The following is a 20257-nucleotide window of genomic DNA, read 5'->3' as shown; positions in this document are numbered from 1 at the left end:
ATTGCAAGAATGAGAAAAATAAACAATTCTCTGGCTTTGTTCAAACTTCTGATTAACATGAAACAACCTACTATTTTGAGCATTTATCTATGTTTGTACTAAGCTGAATTAACTTTCCAATTTTTTATGTAAAAGCCTCTGAAAGGTCTAGAACAATATAAGCAGAAAGAATATTACATCTATAAAAGACTGTAATATTCCGTTTTGCATTCTGAAGGAGAGCATGCAGAAGGATTAGAGGAGGAGGGAAGTGTGTATTGACTCCAATGTGCACAAACCCGCTTTTAAAATTTCTGCTTTTGTTTCTAGAGGAAAGTCACCAGTGTAACTTTCAGACTTTGGCTACACCTCATATAATATGGCACACTTCGACATGGAAAATGTCTGTGCATGCTACCTTGAGTGAACATGCACATCATTAAAGAATGCAGTAAACAGATTTTATTTTTTTAACCTCCTGAAGGGAATGAAGATTTCATAAAGCATTGACATTTTTTTATTATTGTTTTCTGTTTATGAGCTAGAGTAGCATTTTTTTTGTGCCTTTCACGCTCTGGCTTGTTTCTAGAATGCATCTTTGTAATAGGCATCTGGTTTTAATACTAAAATGCATAACCAGTAGCAGATACGTAATAGAGACCTACAAACAAACTGCTCATGATCGTGAGATGCCTGTTTGTGGAGAGAGTGATTCTGTGTGGATGCATTCAGATGGTCTCTGAGCGGAAGACCTAGCATCCAAGCTCATTTTCATGCAAACATGTGATAATACCACTTTACAAGTCCAGAAAAACTGTATTTTTTTAAGGGGCTTTGGATTAACTTTCTATCAAAGAACAGGTTTTAAACACTGGCAAACTACTAAAGTGTTTAAAATTTAGTAGCTTAATCTTACAATAGGAAACCCAGGGCTACGGACTCCACTGTAGCTGTGTATTGGATGTAGCCTCCTGCCTCCAGTGCTTCACAGCAGGATTCTTGGTGGGGGAAAAAAAACCAAGAACAGACAGGGAAAAGCCTTTATCCTGCAACACTGAAACAAAACAGAAGTGTTAATTTCAAACCATTGTGGCTTTTTTTTCTGTCTTAACAATTTTCCTTTGTACTATCTGTGCTATTGGTGGCTGGTAACAACTAGTAGGTGAAAGTACCAAACGGTGCCTGGATCACAGCAAAACTGGGACGGGCATGAGGTGTCATCTGTCGGGACTTGAGAGTCCTGTCCGAAGTGGGTTTGGGGAGGATTTTCAAAATACTAGGAGTGATTTAGACCACACGCCCGCTGCCATTCACCAGGTCTTGTGCTCCTGAACGGCTGAGCTCTACTGCCCTGCTGTTGAGGTAACTCGTAGTAAAGACAAGAAGACAACTTGCAGTAAAGACAGGCTGGGGGCTGACCTGTTCCTAAGCCTTGTGTTGGTGAAAAGAATTCCTGTCGTGTGTGTGTTTATCCAGCAAGCCTTACGTGGAAAAGCAGTGCCGCCTTCCTATTTAACGGCTGGGCCTGAAAAAAAAGCCTTGCTGCGTTCACATTTACAACGGGGAGGCTTCGCCCGAGGATGGGAGACGGCGAGTTTCGGGGAGATGGCGAGTTTCGGGAAGACGGTGAGTTTCGGGGAGCCTTTCCCCGCTCTTGGCAGTTCCCCCCGGCCGTTTCCTCACGGACCGGGCTCCGCCACCCCACCTCGCCGCTCTTCCACAGCCCCCAACCGGACAAAATACAAAAAACCCCCAAGGGAAGGAGGGCCGGCTACCTATCGCGACGCGACGCCGAGCCCTTTCCCCGGCCGAACTCCCCTCACAGCCGGGGCCCGGGACGGAGCCGCCGCCTGAGGGGAAGGGCGGGGCGGGGAAGGGCGCAAGCGCGCGGCCGTTGGGCGGGCGGCGGTTGCGCGCGGCGGTTGCGCGCGGCGGTTGGCGGAGGCGCGCGGGGAGCGGAGCGCGGCCGGTCCGGTCCGGTCCGGTCCGGTGCGGTCCGGTCCGGTCCGGTGCGGTCCGGTCCGATCGGGGGAAGGTTTGGGCGCTGTGCCTCGGCGTTAGGGCGGGCTGAGGGGTGGTGGTGGGTTCCCCTCCTCTTCTTCGTCCTCCCCTTGGCGGCCGAGGGCATCGTCCGCCCGCGGGCTCGCTGTGGGCAGAGGTGGGGCCGGTCCCCCCCCCCCCAGCTTCTCTTCAGCCGGGGCTCGTCCCTCCGCCTTCGGCCCATGGGGGCTCCTCTGAGGGAGTCTTAGGCAGCAGAGTACCTAGAGCTTCCCTCCCGAGGCCGGGTGTTGGCAGGTGAAACCCCTTTTTTTGTGAGCAGCTGTGTCGGAGTGGGAGGGAGGGTGTTACTGGGGCTCGGAGGGGGGGAGACGTGGTTAGACTGTCTGGTACCTCGCTCTCAGGAGCTTGCCCCTTGCTTTGTTACTTCACGGTGGTACGGAATCAGTATTAAGTGCAACTTTTTTGCCTTTTTTAATTGGGTAGTACTGATAATTCTTGAAGGTTTTGCGGTTACTGTTGAAAGAGACATTGGTAACTGATTAGGTTTACTGTAGTCATGTCAGGATCAGCCCCAGAGGAGCCTCAGACCTCTATTCCTCAAAGCACAGCTAGTGTTCCTGATCCTGCTCCGGTTGCTGTTGGACCTGGAGGCTCAAGTGAAGTTTCCCTTGGTGAGCAAAATCTTAGCTTCGCCACCACGGACGTCAGCCTGGTGGAGATGATGGAAATTGAGTATACCCAGCTGCAGCACATACTTTACTCACATATGGAGGCACAAGCTAGTGAAGGTGAAGTGGAAGCTAGGCTCCATTCTTTCTCCTCGCCTGGTAATTCTGCAGACCCCCCTCTGCACCAAACCTCATTGTACACCAGTCAGGAGGGGAGTTCATCAAACTGCTCTAGGAACCAGTCAGTTTACCCAGTTACCTGTCAGTCAGGGTTACCTTCTGACAGCAGTTCGCTAAGTTCAAACCCACATTTGGGCTACACTGACTTTCAGGAGCTCAGAATGATGTTACTTAGCGAGTCTAACCTCCCTTTGAACCAAACAGATAAAACGCCTAACAGTAGCTCTGCAGAAGTCCCAGGACGCAGTTTAGTAAAAGTTAAATATGGTGAAAATTTTGCTGGGATGAATAAAGAAAACATACTTGTTGAAAATTCGGCACTGGCACCAGAGCCTAGATCTAAATCTGCAGTCAGAGTTCGGTTGGAAGACAGATTCAACAGCATCCAGACAGAAAACCCCAGATGTCAAGAACCCCAAGAATCTGGAGTAACTCTTAACAAGTGTGTTGCAATTAATTTTAGTTTATATTGTTAAATTATGTATCATCGTATAGTTCAAAACTGATTTTCTAAAGGAAACCTCTGAACAGTACTTTTTTTAATAGATGAGAATGAGGGGTTGGGCTTTTTTTTGAACATGGCTGCAACTCCACTGACCTCAGATTAGGCCCTTCTGTATAGTGCATAAATGGTACAGCATGTAGTTAAAAAATTAATTACTTTACAACTTTATTCTTGATATCGTGATGTAAATAAAGGTGAGAGAAGAACATTACCTAGTTTTAACATGCAACTTGCTAAAGGCAAAGTAGACTTTTGATTGATCATAATAAAATATTAAGAGCAATTGATTACTGTTATAATGTGGAGGCCTGAGTATGGGGCAAACTTTGAGCAAAAATACTGTTTTACAGTCCAGCCTTGTAACTATTAGCATGCTGATAAAACATTTTATTGAGGCGTAAAGCTGAACTGTTACTGCACAGAATAAAATGCCTTCTTAGCTGATTTTTTTTTTGTCCCTGGAGTAGGCAATATGGCAATAACAGTGATTTCCATTTACAGTAAATGAAAGTGCTTTCTTGGTGATAATTACTAGAATTATGTGTAGCTGTAAATTTTTCTGCACTCATTTTCAAGTATTCAGTCTGTTATGTTTTCTGTGTTGTTTTTTGTTGTTTTTGTTTGTTTGTTTGTTTGTTTTTTAAGTTTAGTAACGTTGATTCGACAGCCGTCAGAACTGATAGGTGTTCCTCTTCATCAGCAAGAAAACAAGTGTGCTGCATTAGGGAAAAATAAGACTGCACCTGCCCCCCCTTCTTTACAGTTCACATACCCATTATTTACTATGAATGCATGTTCTACTGCTGGAAGTGCTAATCCTTCACAGGCACAGGTAGATAATGTATTCACCACTAGTTGTACTCGGCTAATTTCAAATGCTAATAATGTTCACCTCTTAGGTGTAGTATAATTTTAAAGGTTTGCATTAAAGCGTGACTTGGTTTGAGTGGGGATGATCAGAATGATCTGTAATGCAATTTATTCTTAATCTTTTAGACCATCAAAAATACTCAAATCAGTTGTGTGGCATTTGTAATAATGTGCAGGTAATAATCCAGGTAATGATCAGTATTTCTTACTAGAAAGATTTTGTTCCTTGAGTTTTTCAGTGTATCATCAGCTTCATCTATGCAAGACAAGAAGGAGACACTTAGTACCATTTTCTGTGGTTCCTTTTTTCCTAATTAATTTTGATGAAGATCTCCCCCCCCCCCCCCCCCCCCCCGCCGCAAACCTGCAGTAACCTCTGAAGCAAGAGTGATAGCATGACACTTGGAAATGTTAGAGGTATCCCCAGAAGATTCATCAGTCTGTCAAAATCCCATGGTTGTGCACAGAAGTAATTGGGATTTATTGTGATACAGCACATTGAATCACAGGGCTGAAACTTAACAAGTTAACATGAAGATACCAAAATAGTCTCTTTTTTTAATGTATATAGTCCTCTAAGTATTTCCTTTTTGGTTTTCACAGGCCTCTGGAACATCTTGCACTGTTTTGGAAGCTGCCAAACATCAAGACCTTGGGATACCCAAGACATTGTCTTTCTGTTATCAGGAAACTGAATCCACAAAACAGACAGTAGATGCTATGAATAAAGCTTTGCCTGAGGAAGTTTGGATTAAAGTTGGAGGTAAACCTTTTATCTTTTTACTTAGCTTTCTCTTGGCCTTCAAATCCTACAATTTTTTTCTGAATTTGTGTGTTTTCTAGAATGAATATAATTTTAGTGAATCATATGAGGTGTGGTTTTTATGTCTGAGATAGGGGACTAGATTTCTTCAAAAAAGTTCAACACATATGAGTTTAGCTGTACTTTCAAAATTGTTTAGCACTTCTAGCTTGAAATGAGAAAACCTCAGGTTGCAAAGTATCTTTGAAAATGTGGGCTTAGAGTAAGAACTGGTTTCTACACTTTTTGACCCCAAAGTTGATATAGCAGATCCAGTCAGTATCAAACTGAAGAACATTTTAAAGGGCTCCCTCAAATGCTTATCAAAAGGCAGGCATGATCTCAATGTGTTCTCTGAGAAAATAGAAGCTACATGGATTTTGTAACAGCCAACAGTGCCTTAGGGCTTCCGAAGGACACGCATTGCTATGGTTGGCAATAAAGCTTCAAAGATTCCACATAAAGAAAGCAACAAAAAAAATTTTCCATGATCAGTATTTGCAGTGATTAGTGGGAGGTTATGAATAGGTTCTTCTTTTCTTCTTTGTTTTTCCAAGAAGATACCTTATGCAAGCAAGCAATAAACAGAAGAAGTTGCAGCCGAATAAGCCCATTGGATCCAAACACAGATCGCAAACCTCTTGGTGAAATTCAAAATATGCGTGATGATAGCCAGAGTACTGCATCTGCCCAGGGTCGCTGGCAGTCAGCACAGTCAAATTCAAGTATGCAGGTGCAAAGTGGTACACAGGATGGAATCGCTCAGCGAAGAGAAAGACATAACCGCATGGAGAGAGACAGAAGGTAATTTCTATGAAGAGGGGCAGTACAAAGCTTTTGAAGCCTAAAATACTGATACTGTAATGCTCCTGTCATTATCCAGAGTAAAACATAAATTTGACATATTTTGTTTTACGTACAAGAAAAAGCAGTTCAGGTGGTGAGGGTTTGGTGTTTGTTAGGGGCAAAAAATATGTATGTTTCATTGTGGTCATCTTTGTTGTTTTTTTACTCTATAAACAAACAAAAAGAGATTTCAAGACATGTAACTAATTCTATAAAGATAAGGTAACTTTTGTATAACATGAACAATATACAAATACAAAGCAGTCCCCAAAGTCCATGGCTTGTAGTGCATGTGAGTAGGCTTCCTTTTAACATTTTTTTTCCTTCCTTTTCACCCACCAGTTGAGATGATAACCTTTTGTATTTGCCTCTAGGCGCAGAATCCGGATTTGTTGTGATGAGCTGAATCTTCTGGTTCCATTCTGTACTGTTGATACTGATAAGGCAACAACTTTACAATGGACAACTGCATTTCTGAAGTACATTCGGGAAAGGCATGGTGATTCTCTGAAACAGGTTTTAAATCTAATTTCATTTTTGTTCTTGATAAAAATGTGAAATGTTTTAAAGCTATCATAACATAGCTAAAAGTACATGGAATGCTTCTGCATGATGCTGTTTGTGAAGGACCACTGTACCATTGGACCTTCCTTTAAATTTATTTATTTATTTTCTAATAGCTGGTTCAGTTCAGTAATATGAAATTGTAGGCTGTCCTCAGTCAGGGTTTTCAAATCAGGTTTTAATTTTTTTTTGTTGTTGTTGTTAGTATCATGGTCAGGAATTGGGCTATGTGGACAATGTAGAATTGCCGTTGCCTTCAATCATTCCTCCCTTTAGCCTTAATTTTCTCTATTTCCCACCTGTTTCACAGAGTTGTCTTCTAGTTAGTTTTCATGAACTAGTAGTTAAGTGATGGGATTGAGAGCTACCTACCCACACTAGCTCAAAGTGCATGAGAGTAGTAAAGGGTTGTGTGCCCTATAAGCAGCTCCTGTGCTACCACACCAGTAATTGCAGCCCCAGAGTAATTCTGGCTGTGCTAAGTATTTTAAGATAGTAGATGGAATGTGTATAGGAAAACCTGCTTGTCTAGATACTGGTATGGCCCCTCAGCACTTCCTGTTAAAGGTTTGGGTTTTTTTCTCCCCAAGACACTAGTGAAACAAAAACATACATCTTGAGTAAATATCTACATTAAACATAATTGTTATTTGTTTTTTGTATTTTGATTTTTAGGAATTTGAGAGTGTGTTCTGTGGTGAAACAGGCAGGAGACTAAAAATAGCAAGATCAGACTCATTTGTAACATGCCCAGTGCAGGAAAACAAGCATGGCTATGGAGACCAAGTAGTCTGAACTGACCACCTTGAATTGTATGACAAGTGTGGCTAACAATGGCCCAAACTATTTTATTTTCTCCGTTTACATGCTGAATATGAATTGCAAAATATAACTTGTAAAAAATGTATAAATAGAGCTTTAAAGAAAACATTCTTTATTCAAAATGGAAATGAAAGTTAACTACCAGCAATAGAAATCAGTGCTCTGTTGAAGTGGCTTTGGGACCAGAAGCTACAAGAAAATGTCATGACAGCTAAGTACTTTTTCCCCTTTAGTTATAAAAAATCTGTTCTTTTTCTGTTTGTCATTCTGCTTTGGGTTTTTTTTGGGTTGGGTTTTTTTGTTTGTTTCCAAAGATGATCCAGTACAGTTAGGAATAGTTGTAGAACATCAGTCTGTCCTGTTACTTTAATGACTAGATGCAAATGTACTCTTCAAGTGTAAAAAGAAATTACAGTTACCATATTATAATGCCCATTTTTTCCATTAAAAATTTAAAGGTTATATTGGTTAATTGAGTAAGTGCATAGTTTCTAAACTGTGCTGATATTATGTTTACATTTGCCATAATATTTTAACATACTTGGCCCCAAAGAGGAATACTATGGTGTTAGCACTTTTTTTTAAATACAGTACTATTGTTAATGCCTTGCACACAACTGTCCAACAGGTTCTTGTATTGTTACTTCAGTCTAAGACTGGCATATTGTAAACAGATTATTTAAATGCACAAACTATTTTCCTATTTAAAGATAAATATGACTCCTTTGTTCATAGGCTTTAGCATATAGGGCAGAAATAGAATAGTGTGAGCTGAGAATGGTTTTAATAATTTTTAAAAATAGATGATGCTAGCAGGTTTTAAAGTATAAAAAGGTCTCCCAAAATAAATACTGTTTTAAATCACGGATATGGACAATTTTGCAGCAATTTATTTCCAAACAATCCTAGTACAACCAGTTCTGGAAAATGGAGTTCAGCTGAGTTAATTTGATGTGTATAATGACACTTACGACATCACAAAAAAAAGGTTAAAAAAAAAAATCTCCTTTTATTTTTACAACAGTTCATACAGGTGTTTTTGGCTGGACTTTAGAAGAGCATCCTTTCTTATTTGGGGTTTCATTCACAATTACTGTGCAAATAGCTTAAGTAGAGGTCATGAAAATGCTGTTACTTAATTTCCTTTATTATCATATGGAAATATACAAAAATTCTCCCCTGTATATTAAAATATATACATTACACCTTTTGCAGAATTTGATTGCAAGAGGATTACTATTTACTAGTCTTGGCAAATATTTGAGGTGCAGTCTGAAAATTGGTAACTGACAGCATTGTACATAAGCTATGGTCTTTTCTTAGGCCAGAATCTTAAGATAGTAAAGTACGGGATATTTAAATGTCTAATTTCCACTGATAGAAGTAGCAGTTAGGTGCCTGAATATCTTAACAACATATATCTTAGTGCACAAACCTGCATAACTGAAGTCAGTGGGAGCAGCACCAAGGAATTCAACTGGCAAGGCTCAAGTGTTTATACAGAAAAGCTGTGATCTTTAGTACACAGTAGGGGGGGTGGGGGGTGATGGTAAAAAGGAACAATGCTTCCTCTTGCAGGTCTTGAACAAAGGGAGAAAGAGAAGGTGAGGTGTTTAGTAGTAAAAATTCTGGAAAATAATTGGGGGGAGGAGAAAATACTCATAAAGCATCTTTTAATTAAAGTTGTCATCTGATGCTATCTTTTTCATAGAACTGTGTCAAAGTCTCCACTTAATACAATAGAAGGAACATCTGTCCATTTATCACTAGGAGGATTCTGTCTGTTCTCTTACAATGCACTGTTTATTTAAATATTCAGTCACTTCTCCACTTCTTGTGCTGTTTTATGATTTTTTGGAAATTGATGCTCCAACAGCTCCCATGCAAGCCGACGTGTCACATATTCCTGGAGTTCCCTGAGCCCCAATAGCACCAGGAGTACCAGGATCCCCTGGAAGACCAGGTTCACCCTGAGCACCATCACGACCATTTTTAGTAATTCCAGGTACACCAGGTAGTCCTAAACAAGGGGAAAAAGGTTACATGAATTATTTCCTTCCCCTCCCTTTTCTTTAAATATATGTGTGTATATATATATATGTGTTACTTTTAGAGTTCTTAAAATACTTTGAGTTGTCTGTACATCAGACCTGTTGTGGCCTGTTGAGTACAAGGTGTTGAATAAATTTAGCCTGAATCTGGAGCATGTGCATTGGATTTTTTAGAGTACCTTTGCCTTTACTGGAATTACCTCGGTATAGTAGAAGGAGGATGTTTAGTATTGCGTTTTTGTTACCGCATCTGTCTGGTTTGACTTTTGCTGACTGCTGTAGAACTGGATTCCATGTCAGTACTGCCTCAGTTAGTGTAGGACTCCATGAATAACAAGTAATTTGTAACCAGAGTTATTTTATGTCATCCCTGAATAGTTTGCTCAAGGCATGTCCTGGATGTGTGAGCTCACAGCTTACTTACTGTGACAATAGGAGTGCTTACAACTGTCCGGCCTTAGTGGGATGCTGTGGCCTTCAGCTGCTTCAATTCATTGCACCTCTGTAAGTCTAGTTGTAATTGAGATTCTGAGTCAGGGGAGTAGTGAGAATGACGATACAGAACATCTCCCTGACGTTACAGATAAGGATTTTCCTTTATACCTGTGTCCAATTTAAAAAATTTGCTCACGATGAAATACATATTTTGTTTACTGGCAAAAATAATTTCTGCTATTATGTTTCTTTTTTCCTTCAGATGCCAAAAATAACCACAAAACACTAATTTCTGTAACAGCAAGCTGCTGAAGCTTTCTGAAATACTGTACAATATGATTCTGTCTCCCTGAGGGACAGCTATATCAGGTGGTCTATAAGCCTGTATTTCTGTCTTAATTATGATAGAGAGAGAGATGGTGCCTGATCCTTTTTATTCATGTAAGTGATGAAATGCATCTACTGTTGATCTCCTCACATTTCACGAGTAGGACAAATGCTCTCAATATCTAGTATGTGAAACGTAGCCTCTTCTTACGTGCTTTGGAAAATAAAACATTTATGGATTAATGCAATTAAATTCTTCCATAAAATAAGACAACTGGGTATAAATATTCTCAGTTTATGAAATTACATGGATGCAGAGCCTGCTTTTGATGCCTGTAGCTTATGCATTGTACAGATGTAATCACAATGAGAAAAGCTGCTTTAACAGGTGAGCAAAATAAAAGAATATTCTTCCAAGTTTCTAATAGATATTCATTAATTTGCATAAATTAATGTTTGAATCTTTTGATAAAGGATTCATGACTTCAGAAACTAGGATTATAGCCAGGGACAGAGCAATAACACCACTATCTTTCAAAATCATTACACTAGGACGTTATGTTTGTTTCTGGTAAAATTAAATATTGTCCCCGATTTCCTGTGTTTGATCCAGAAACATGAACTGAATGTTGGAGAACTACAGCTGGGCATCCAGCATTCTTTAAGCAGAGCACCAAAAAGACCATGTCCACCAGGAAACAGGCAGCAGGCATGATCCTTTTGCCTTAATCTGGAGCCAGAGCCCCACAAGTGTTACACACCTTTAAATGAACTGATACACTACTTGTTAATTAACTAGTTACTGCATATGAAGTACCACTGAAAAGAACAACCTTCTGACACTGGCAACCCTGTGGGAGTAGCTACGAAGGGTTCTAACTTCCCCTTCTAGAAAAGCTCCTGACCTCTCACAGCCATTAGTGGAAGAAACCAAGAACAAATGAAGAGCCTGGCTGTCCCAGCAGGCTTTTCCCGGAAACATTCTCCAAACCGTTCAGGACTAGACAGGAGTGCTGTGAAGAGGGGATGTGCTGAGTTCTGCTGTTCAAACTCTGCACATGCTGTACCCACAGGAAGACAACCCTAATGTAACGATTACAACAACGAAGTGATTATAACATACTGCCAACGTTATGCTGAGCTGTCCCTCTTAAACCTTTACTTTTTTAGTCATGGTTTATTTATTGAATTATTTGCACAGCCTTACCTTGAAGTCCTTGATCACCATCAGGCCCATCAATACCTTGACCAACAGGTCCTTTATCTCCCTTTTCACCAGTGTCACCTTAAATCATAAACAGACAATTTCAACAGTGAGTTGTGCACTGCAGCTGGATCCAAGGACAGGAAGGAGAAAGATCAAGAGAAGCTCAACATCCTCAGGACATTCCTAGGATCTTTGCTTACACTGCATCCTTAAAGATGCAAAACTGCCCTCCAGAACTCCACCCGCTGCCCAAGGCCTGATCTTTTCTCCTCCACTGCTGAAATTAGTACAAGTTTGCAATTTATTTCAGTGGGAACAAAAGAGGACCAGGTTGGATTAGTCTTACATACATACCTCTGGGACCAGGATCACCAAGTTCTCCTGTTGGCCCTCTGTATCCAGGGGGACCACGAGGACCAGGATGCCCAACACTTCCCATAGCTCCAGGAGGACCTGGGGGACCAGCTGGGCCAGGACGACCCGTCATTCCAGGAGACAAGGGCTTTCTCAGATTAGCAGCTAACTGTGCAATTTGATCTGAAAAGAACAATTAAAAACCACACGTCCACCATTTTCACTCTTTGCTTGGCTGTTTGTTGTCTGCCACCAAGCGTGGAGTGGTTGAAAACTCTGTCTGACAGTAAAGCAGAGCTGCACGCTTGGGCAGATCCTGCTCCCTGCTGCTCCTACACACTTAACTGCTTCTGGCAGAGGAAACATGGTCCTCTCAGCTCATCTGTGGATTTTTTTATTTTTATTTTTTAACATCTCCACAGAGGGAGATTTTGGTCAGAAATCTGCAGGTTTTTAAGCCGTTGATACATCCTGTTTCCCAAACCACTTTAAAAGATGTCAAGTATTCTAGAAAATGAGATAATCAAAACAAGTTTTCTGGAACAAGCTTTCAGAGTTTAACTTCATCCCAAATGGCCAACATACATAACCTCTAAATACAGAGCAGTAGCCTCAAAGAAAGAAGAACACTCCTTGGGAGCGGACGCCTGCCCCGAGCCCTGCTCCAGGGTGATGGGGTGTGCCATGGAGAGGAGAAAAGGTGGGAGCTGAAGTTGAAAATGACACAGGTCAGGGCAGACACTTCTACCAGCCAGCTCTTGCCAGCGTGTGTGCATGAGACTTGGGTCAAAGCTGCTTTCAGCACACTTTGTATGTTGCCATGATGAATCATTTAAAAATACTAATTTTAGAAAAATGAAAGACATCTCAGACAACGAGGTGATCTCCTGAATAATTTCCTTACATTAAAGGACAATATATTTTTTCTTAAGACAGAAAAATAAGAACTCTCAGGAGCCATCTTATGTTCAGAATCTACTCATCTTCAGCTAAATATGGTAATTAAAGTCAGTTTTCTCTCAGTAATACTCACCATTTATCATTTCCCCACAGAGTTCTCTTATATGTTGTTCACTGGCCTCTTTGCCCTGCAATTTACAGAAGAATCTGTGCTTATACAAAGCACATTATCGGTAATCATCCCTGACAGAAGCTTCAGGACACAAAACATTTCCAGCAGCTCAGTAAGCAGCATAGGATCCCACATGAAGAGGAGTAGAGAGGAGTGGCTTTTTTTCCCCTCTTCAAAAGATGACAGCTTCAGTTCAGAAGCTCTTTCATACTAATGGCAGAGAGCAATTGTAATGTTAAGCCAGATATTTAATCTGGAGTTTATCTGGCCTTTCCTGAATGATGAAACATCAGCTCTGGACCAAGACAGAGGTCTAACATTTGAAGTGATGAATAGGAGCTATATTTTTAAATGACTGACTTCTAACTCGCTTTTGTAATAAGAACAGGGACTTACACCCCGTTCCAATAGATGCAGATCATCTGTTCATGTATCATTGTGAGAGAAGATTAATTCTCCCAGGCGTGCATTCTGGGGGACTTTAATTCTGAAGCTTGCAAACTGTTAAAACTTTTTGCACTGGTAAACTCTTGATGCAAGACTGTTAGCTTACATACACTGTTACCTACTTTTGCCTGCTCAAACACAGCACCTTATTTTCTGAATACGCATCCGAAATTCACGATTCATTAGTTACTTGACTGTGCCCCAGAAGCAGATAATACTTACAGGTGGCCCAGGTTTTCCCGTGATGCCAGGAATGCCTTGCTCTCCCTGATGGCCCATGGGCCCTGGATGTCCTGGGATCCCTGGTGCTCCCGCTGTCCCATTAGGTCCTTGGACACCTTTTGGACCAAGTTCTCCTCTTTTTCCTGGCTGTAATAAAGCAAAAAAAACCCAACAAAACCCACTTAAAACACAAGACACGGGCCATTCTTTTCTCATGGGGATTAGTTAAGCCTTTCTTCAGGTTTCCCTCGCTGGTCTGGCTGACCATATGCATTTTGTTTATCGTATGGGTGATTTTACATACATAGGTCATGATAATAGGAGTCCTTGCTGCAGGAAAATGATCACATCTGAATGTTCTGAATGCCACAAAAAATTGTCATTGTCATAGATTTTATAGCATGACCATGAAGGAAACATGCTTCTAGGAAACAATGCCAGAACATAGTTTACAGAGATATGTCATCAAAAGATGTGATAAGCATGTTTACTCCCAAACTTTTCGGGGCATGAGCCCACAATATCTAACACGTACCTCTCCTTTTTGGCCAGGGGGACCAAAGGGACCCTGTTAGAAAGAAAAGAGAAATAAGAAAGCATGATCCATTCAGAAAATGCAGATCTCAAGTCAAATCTCCTAAGCTCCGGGAAGCCGCAATGACACGTACGTGGGCTTTTCTAGCAAAGGGGCCAGGAATGATTAAAAGGATGCTGGAGACCAGATTCAGCCCTAGCACAACAGGGAGAGGACTCTAATGCCAAGACTTGCCCCGGGTACCAACGCTGAACGCAGGTCCAGGCAACCTGGCTGCTTCTTGAGGTGGACCAAACCCCCCAGACAGAGCAAGATTGACCGCTCTGAGGAGCAAAATGACAAATAAGTGCTGATACACCACAGTTCTGCCAAAGCCACACCGGCTATCCGGTGCTTCCTGAAGACAAGAGCTGATGCACACCGTGAATTCGGTGGCGGAAAGGCTTGTGTTGCCTTCTTATCGCAGCTAGCAGGATTGGAGCTCTTGGACAGTTAATTCTGACTGACCACATTAGTTCTTGATACGTGGTTCTCTAGATCCATCTGTTATTTGAGGAGTCGAGTCTACTGAATTTAAGGACACCTACCAGTTCTCCTTTGTCACCTGGGAGGCCGTCTGCTCCAGCAATGCCCTGAAATTGAGATACCAGAATTAACACTGCACCTATTGGTGCACAAAGATTACTGACAATAAGGCTCACTGACACTTGGATAACCTCAGCTCCTAAGGGAGACGGGGCCACTTAGCAGCTTATAGAGCTGCTCCAGCAAGAGGAACTTCTCTCTTCCCAAAGCTGGACTCTACAGTAGCTGTTCCCCTGCTGACAATGGCACTCGTGGTGCAAGGCAGCTTGCACGAGGACTAGGTGCCCTTTGCAACAAGCTGGTACTTGGATGGAAGGCTGAATTCATACAGATGAGAGCCCTGATGAGGTGGCCGTGAAAGACATCCACAGGCTGGCACGGGCATTCCTCATACAGGGAATCTAGATTTCAGGTTCCCTGGCTCTGGGTCTCATAGAAAACGTGGGTTTGCAATGACAGCTAAACGTTCAGTGTCCAGTGTAACTGTGTCCTCTAGGCTTCCTCAGTAGAGAGTCATCTGCAGAACAGCTTCATCCCACGCTTAAACAGAAGCGATCCATCACTTGGTGAGGACCATCCCTCTCCACTCTGTCTGGGGACCGTAAGAGTGGCTAAAGCTCTGGTGACATTAATTTTACTAGCCACGACAAGGAGCATCAATTTGCTGATCGCCTCCGTTAAGCCAACAGCAGCGTGTGCAATTCCAGCATCACTGCAATCTGCTGTCACCGGCTGCACAGGCAGCGCTTCCCGTGCCGAACGCTCTGCAGCAGATCTGGCTTATTGCACGGCAATTAGAACAGATAATGAACATCGTTATGGTGACTCTATGGCTTTAGAGAGGAAGTTATTTCAAGACAAACGGAGATTAGGTTGATCTTTCCCTTAGCAACAAAACAGAGACCACGCAGACACTGACAAGGGTAAACAAAATAAGCAACGCTTGCTGGAAAAGCACTCGTTTACTGCAAAAACAGTCATGCATGAATCAAAGTCATATATTTGATGAAAACTGGCTCAAAAGCTCGTTGCTGAGATTAATCCAACTATGGAAGTTAAGCAGCGAAAAGTAAAAGATTAAATTAGTCTATTAGTATGCTAAGCTTTGAGGCTAGCACAAATCCTCTTCATCAGGCATATCAAGTTCAGTGAAAAGCTATGCTTCTAAACTCAGGAGGAATATGACGTGAGGAGTTCATATATGGCACGCCTCGTGGTTACAAAATACACAGCAAGAGCGTAGCATTTTTATCACAGCATTTTCATGTGTCTCCATTAGAACAGACTACATCTCTTTTACCAACACAGAAAAAACGGGACCAAAGAGGGTTTTGCCGGTGCCTGCTCCAGAATATTTTCATTTGATGGAGGAAAAGCAGTTTGTGCTGTCAAAGCCTGCACCTATGGTACGGTTTAAATGCCTCTGCTGACTACAGCATGAAAAGTTTTCACTTACCTGGTTACCTTTGGGACCAGGAACACCAGTAGGACCCTGAGAATATGTAAAAGAAAGAAGGCAAATGAGCTCAAACTGTTATTTTCCCGTGAATTCCTGGTGCGGTCAGACATCCACTCACTCAGCAAGGGGTTGGGAATTAGCCTCCCAACTGCCAAGTAGGAGGGTCCAAATCTCATTCATACTTCTTAGAAATAAGAAGAGATTTTAAGCATCCTTGCTAGCTTTGTAGCACTCTGTACAGTTACTGGTTTGTGTTGTAGGACGGTTTCTCAAACCTCTTGCCATGCCAGAGGCAGCAGAGAGCAGCTGCCAGACCAGGCAGGACCTCCCAGTTCAAGCCTGGTCGTCTTCTGCCCACCAAGTCCTCATCCAACAGGACCAGAGAGACTTTCTTGACATGGCTCAGTGATGTGCTGCTCCCCACCTGCCTGGCACTGGCCTTTTTCATACCAACCTCCTCAATTTCCTAAATAAAACTAAAATGAATTCTGTGCTTTTAATCCTAGTCTTTTAAAACTGTTTCACAAAAGTCATCTTTCACATCCATCCCAGGGGTGGGAACTCTGTTTTCCTTCTGCCCCTCTGCTTTTCATTATTGTCATCTCACTATTGTGACCGAAACAGCAATTTTACAAATTCACAAATTAAAGGACGAGGTCCGGGATGAGACTGGTGGGCAATTGATCTCTGCCTTTCACACCTGAAGATGTGAGAAGGAGACTGAATTTACTCATGGTGTAAAATGGACAAGAACATTATTGTACCGCAAGGGCAAAAAGTCAGGATGGTTTTTCAAGGCTTTATTAGACTGTCAGTTTTTCTGGGGATTTAAAGTTAGGTGCTCCTGACTTTGAGATTCACAGAAGAACACAGCCACAGCAATAAAATACATTTAGACAATAAACTGATTGTCACCCTACGAATAAGTCAGACAACTTGAGAAATCCTTCCAACTTTATCTACCTGGCATTCACAGAGAAGACATGAGATATTTTCAGCCCTATTTCTGACTTTGGCAGAGCCAACCAGGAGTTCAGGAGAACCCCAGATTTTTTTCTCTACTGCAAAATCTACATGGGAAATTCAACCATTATACCCTTCAAACAGGACTTCTACAGCACATTCATCAGTCTGGCATCTGCAAGCCAGATCAGGAGATGGCTCAGTGGAACAAATCTTCAAGGAGGACAAACACATGTCATTTTGCTCAAGTCAAACACTGAATAAGTTAAAAAAGGGGGGGGATTTCTATTAAAGAAAAAATAATTCTCAGTAAAACTGACAATGGAATGTGGAAATGCAAGAATGGCTACAGCTATTTATAGCTCCCATTTTATGTTTGCCAATGGCAAAGGCAATATATTCTTTTCTGAACATTATTATCTAGATTTATACCTCTGACTTCACAGAGTCCCAAAGCTCCATAAAAGTTTATGGCAATAAAACACAGCTTAGTCAACAAAGACTCTGTCCTGCGAGGAATGCTCCCTTAAAGAAAAGCTTAGCCAAAAAGACTTTGATTCAAAACTGTAATTTCCAGCAGTAATAATTCCCAGCATGCAGCAGGAACAAGTGACAGGACTTTAGGGCCACCAGCTCGATGGCCACCAGCCATCCTCACGTTTGTATCACCCTATCAGTTAAACACAACCAACATTTTTGGTTAAGCATCTGGTGATGCCAGTATGGCGCTGAGAGAGACATTGCCCCAGACGGCTACCGGCATCCAGAATCCTCAGGAATTTGATCATAATAAATATGCTGAGGAAAAATATTTGCCTATTGCTACCTCAGTCAAATCCTTCCCCTCCCCAATATCCCACTCCAACAAGATGGTTTATATATCATCTCAATGCTGTTTTATATCTTACAGTCAAATGCACTAAACCTCTTGTATTTTTCATGCCAGCAAATACACTTACCGATATGCTGGTTTATATTCCTGGCCACAGTCAGTCCAAGGACTGTGAAAAAGCATATCAGTACCTGTTAAGTCAGGCTTGCAGGATTTTTTTTTTTTTCCCCCAAAGAAAAAAAAAAGCCACAATTGATTTCAGAAGAGCGTGATGGGTTAGCTGCAGCTGGGACAGTGTAATTGGATTGATCCTGTACTTGCATTTGTTCTCTTTATACACACCAGGACCAGCAGGCTGGGTTGGCAGTAAAGCAAACCCGGGGCAGTATCTGCTGTGCTCTTTGTCCGCCCCCCGGCGGATGCCATCACTCCCAGCAGCAAAGGCTGTTTGTTTAAGCTATAAGGACACAGTCTGAAGTTTTAGGGTCTTCCCAGCCCTAATCTTGTGCCTAGTAACAAGCGTGGAAATTCGCCGGGCTGATTGCTGGCGCAGCCCTCGCTGCTGCCCGCACGGAGGAGGACTGTGGGCACACGTGGCTGTCACCGACACCAGTGGGACTGGGTGGGCAGATGGAAGTTACTTTGAGTACCAGTTGCGTACGTGGAGGTGGAAAGTCTCCAGCACTATCCAAACCTGCTACAGCACGCTTTCCTGGGGAAAGCTGTTAACGAGCTGTGGTGTTAAGAAACAATCAACAATTACATCTTAGAGTAACTACACTTAACTTCAGAGCCAGAAATAAAACCTAGATTTTTTTTTTTTTTTTTTTTTTTTTGCTTGAAGCATAACATTTTCTCTCCCTCTGCTTGGAGCAGCTCTCTGGATACCAGGCTGCTCTGTGCAGGGGCCTCTTCCCCTCTGAACATACATTTTTCACCGCAGCAAAGCCCTGACTGCAGTCAGAACCCCACAGCTCTACAATAACCCTCCTGTTTCACACTTCCAGGCTCACAGTCCCTCCAAGAGGCTTTTTTAAACCTGCCTGGAACCAGCACAGAAGGGCCATTGTGAAACCCCCGTGGTGCCGCTGCGATTGCTTACACAGAAACTTCACCTTAAAGCTGGAGCCGAGGGACCCGGCGAACACATGGCTACTGTTCTCCTGCAAGCCCTGAGCAAATGTCGTTCACTTTGCCCTGCTGGCTTCTTTTAAATGAGAATGAATTCATTTAAATAAAAAGTCGCATTTATTCTGAGGTGTAGGGGCCCAGGTGTGTTGCTGTTCAAAAAGAAAATCACTGAGCAAACTGTAATTTAAAAAATCCAGAGAACCTAATCAAGCATCTGAGTATCAAAAATGCATGAATCGGCTCTCCTGTGCTCACAGGAAGCGAGATTTTGGTGAAATCAGCATACAAAGCAGGGAAAAAAACCAAACCAATCATCTATTCTGGCCAGGATAGGATCCCAAAGTCTCTTTTAAACAATCCACCCTGTCTAAAAATAGTGGGAGTTCCTGAACTGAAACAGAAACAAGGACAGGAACAGAAGAGACAGGATGCACGAATCCTGCTACCTGCCGTAGGGTCCATCTTGAGCACGCAGCAGCCTCAAAGGATGGACTGGGACACCCAATGCACCCACCTTCTACCAAGCCTGCCTGTGTTTGCTGCGCTGATATCAGCCACACCATGTTCAGGGGCCCCGTTCCACTCTGATTTCACATCTCCCAAACAGGAATTAGTTACAGATGTCTTCTCCTTACCCTGTCACCTAACTCTCCACGAATTCCAGTTGGACCAGGAAGGCCAGGTTCACCACTGGCACCTTTGGGACCCTGTTAGGAGAACAAAAAAGAAAAAAAACAAGCTACAGCTTACAGTGCCAGGAAACCCTGCCTGTCTTGACACCCCCAAAGTTCACCAGTCTCCATAACATGTTCGAAAAGGTCATTTGTCTTAGATCTCCTCTCTCCTTTTTCCCCCTAGTACCATACAGGCTGAGGGTGTCCAGATCAAGGAGAAATTAAGGTGTCTTTACGTAGGTCAAACTCAAACCCTTCTTTTGCAAACAGATACTAAATATAAATTGTTCCAGCAGGCAGCTTATCTGGCCTTGTGCTCTTACTGTACTGTGTTAATAAAGGTGTCAAACGGAAAGATGCTTCTTCCTATCACTTCTTGCCCTCATGCAACTGGTCTTGCCAGCGGTTTGCAGAAAGCAGTGGCCTGCCAAAACACGATGCACGTTAAATCACCCTTGTCGGCATACCAACCTGGAAACCTCTGACACCAGGGACTCCCATCGGGCCTTGAAGACCAAGTGGTCCCTGAAAAGAGAAAGATAAGCTTTGGTGAGGAGAAAATTCAGGGCCAGGTAAGTCGCTTGTGTGACTAAACTGGCTCACTTCTAACAGAGAGAGATCACGCAGTTCTGTGCCGCAGCACACTTTGCCCGGTGGCATTGCTGATGAACCTGACGAGCCACTGTAAAGTGGTGCTCGGTGGTTACTGAGCTTTGTTAATATCAT

General features: G+C 42.4%; 2 protein-coding genes across 6 annotated transcripts in view; one reads left to right on the top strand and one right to left on the bottom strand.

The window, feature by feature from the left end:
- The first annotated feature begins 1992 nt into the window (after positions 1 to 1992).
- TCFL5 (transcription factor like 5) lies at positions 1993 to 8235 on the top strand. Of its 2 annotated transcripts, XM_075020699.1 has the most exons (7): positions 1993 to 2274; positions 2535 to 3270; positions 3979 to 4165; positions 4807 to 4966; positions 5563 to 5809; positions 6226 to 6367; positions 7091 to 8235. In XM_075020699.1, the coding sequence occupies exons 2-7, from the start codon at positions 2537 to 2539 to the stop codon at positions 7208 to 7210; spliced, it is 1590 nt and encodes a 529-aa protein (XP_074876800.1). In that variant the 5' UTR covers positions 1993 to 2274; positions 2535 to 2536; the 3' UTR covers positions 7211 to 8235. The 2 variants fall into 2 exon arrangements, with proteins under 2 accessions (XP_074876800.1, XP_074876809.1); XM_075020708.1 differs by lacking the exon at positions 1993 to 2274 and having other exon boundaries at positions 2350 to 3270; positions 5566 to 5809.
- Positions 8236 to 8425: 190 nt separating this feature from the next.
- COL9A3 (collagen type IX alpha 3 chain) overlaps positions 8426 to 20257 on the bottom strand; it is a 39587-nt gene continuing 27755 nt past the window's right edge. For all 4 annotated transcript variants that reach the window (XM_075020656.1, XM_075020665.1, XM_075020675.1 and 1 more), the window contains 10 exons: positions 20003 to 20056; positions 19493 to 19564; positions 15929 to 15964; positions 14475 to 14519; positions 13888 to 13920; positions 13353 to 13499; positions 12645 to 12699; positions 11612 to 11794; positions 11258 to 11335; positions 8426 to 9257 (listed from right to left, as the gene is read on the bottom strand). In XM_075020656.1, the coding sequence (XP_074876757.1) occupies positions 9082 to 9257; positions 11258 to 11335; positions 11612 to 11794; positions 12645 to 12699; positions 13353 to 13499; positions 13888 to 13920; positions 14475 to 14519; positions 15929 to 15964; positions 19493 to 19564; positions 20003 to 20056 (879 nt within the window). In that variant the 3' untranslated portion in view covers positions 8426 to 9081. The remainder of the gene's footprint in view (positions 9258 to 11257; positions 11336 to 11611; positions 11795 to 12644; positions 12700 to 13352; positions 13500 to 13887; positions 13921 to 14474; positions 14520 to 15928; positions 15965 to 19492; positions 19565 to 20002; positions 20057 to 20257) is intronic.

The sequence above is a fragment of the Buteo buteo genome, chromosome 2 (genome assembly GCF_964188355.1).
Source record: "Buteo buteo chromosome 2, bButBut1.hap1.1, whole genome shotgun sequence".
NCBI classification, from domain to species: domain Eukaryota; kingdom Metazoa; phylum Chordata; class Aves; order Accipitriformes; family Accipitridae; genus Buteo; species Buteo buteo.
This window is presented reverse-complemented; position numbering and strand designations above follow the sequence as displayed.